The following is a 1,284-nucleotide window of genomic DNA, read 5'->3' as shown; positions in this document are numbered from 1 at the left end:
TTACCAGTCCATCACAGCTCATGATATGCGGTTTCAGATTTTTATATTATGTTTCTCAGCCTTAGTTTATAAAGTTTTTTTGCACTAAAATCATCTTCTCTACCTAACAGCAGACACTGCTTCGGCCAAACAAGTCAACTTTGACAAAGGCTACTTGTTTGGCCGAAACGTTGGTAATAAACTAACAGTGCTTATGGGAGTGTGCGGTTACATTTTATCTTCATTTAGTCTGCTCCTTTAACTTGCACCTCAAAGAGGTGTGCGTTTCTTTATTGACCGATTCTCACCTGTAATAGCATTTTCCCAGTTGTACTTTCCACCACCAGTCTTTGAACTGAGCATGTTCAGTGGCAAGAGCAGCCAGATCTAACGCCTGCAAACGGGCAAAAAGGAGCATGTAATGTCTGATACACAGCAAACAGCTATTACCACAGAATGATGAGAGACCTACTTACATTTTTTACATCATTTTCAAGATGGAAGATGTATTCAAACAAGGTCTTGTGTATGAGAGGGAGAGACAAGAGTTTATAAAATCACTTATTAGGTGCATTCGTTAAATATTATGATGTTTAATACACACAGATATTACATTAGAGCATAATTAAAAGGAACTACTTGATTCACAATGTAAGTTTTACATGCAGTTTTTCGCTTAGGTTAAATATACCTTGGACAAGTTCGGTCTCTTGCCATACTTTGCCAAGTTTAACCTAGAAAGGTTAATGAAAGGTCCATCCGGATTTGTTAGCATGGAGGCCTGACACGGTAACAAAAAAGACAGTTACAACACTTCATACAAATGTTTGAAGTCAAACTGAAAAACTGTAGAACAACAGAATCAGGAAACTACAGTATATGAAAGTCCAGTGCAACAGCTGACGCTTCAGTTTAAGGTGCTTTGCTGGCATGACAGATCACTGTACGCATATACTGTGTGTAGTGAGGAAAACTATGCTATCCATAAAATCAGTTCTGAAGAACAACACAGCACCTTACCGTTCCCAACCGGACAAATCTGCCGGAAGCACTGGTGACAGGACGAGCTGTTCGCGGGGTTCTGATGGCCTGCTCCATAGTTTCTGGTCTACCAGACAGTGTGCTGGGCCTCACAAACCCTGTGACGGGACGCCCCGACTGAGTCATCGGTCTAGGACACATAACACCATTAAATATCTCAATGAGGAATCAACCCTCATATGAGCAATAACTTACACGTGAGGATAAAGGCAAGGATTACAGGGCTACACGACTCAATCAAGCATCACATTATAGTTCATTTGA

General features: G+C 40.7%; 1 protein-coding gene across 1 annotated transcript; it reads right to left on the bottom strand.

Moving 5' to 3' along the window:
• Positions 1-287: 287 nt before the first annotated feature.
• Positions 288-1,227, bottom strand: LOC107579502 (tetratricopeptide repeat protein 8-like; the record flags this gene model as incomplete). Its single annotated transcript, XM_016265333.1, has 4 exons — positions 1,000-1,227; positions 671-760; positions 456-500; positions 288-373 (listed from the first exon to the last, which is right to left on the bottom strand). Coding segments are annotated over exons 1-4 (383 nt in total), but the record flags the coding sequence as incomplete, so codon positions are not given.
• Between the last annotated feature and the right edge of the window lie 57 nt (positions 1,228-1,284).

The sequence above is a fragment of the Sinocyclocheilus grahami genome, unplaced genomic scaffold (genome assembly GCF_001515645.1).
Source record: "Sinocyclocheilus grahami isolate Dianchi unplaced genomic scaffold, SAMN03320097.WGS_v1.1 scaffold17822.1, whole genome shotgun sequence".
Taxonomy (NCBI): Eukaryota; Metazoa; Chordata; class Actinopteri; order Cypriniformes; family Cyprinidae; genus Sinocyclocheilus; species Sinocyclocheilus grahami.
The sequence above is the reverse complement of the archived record's forward strand: the minus strand, read 5'-3'. Positions and strand labels throughout refer to the sequence as shown.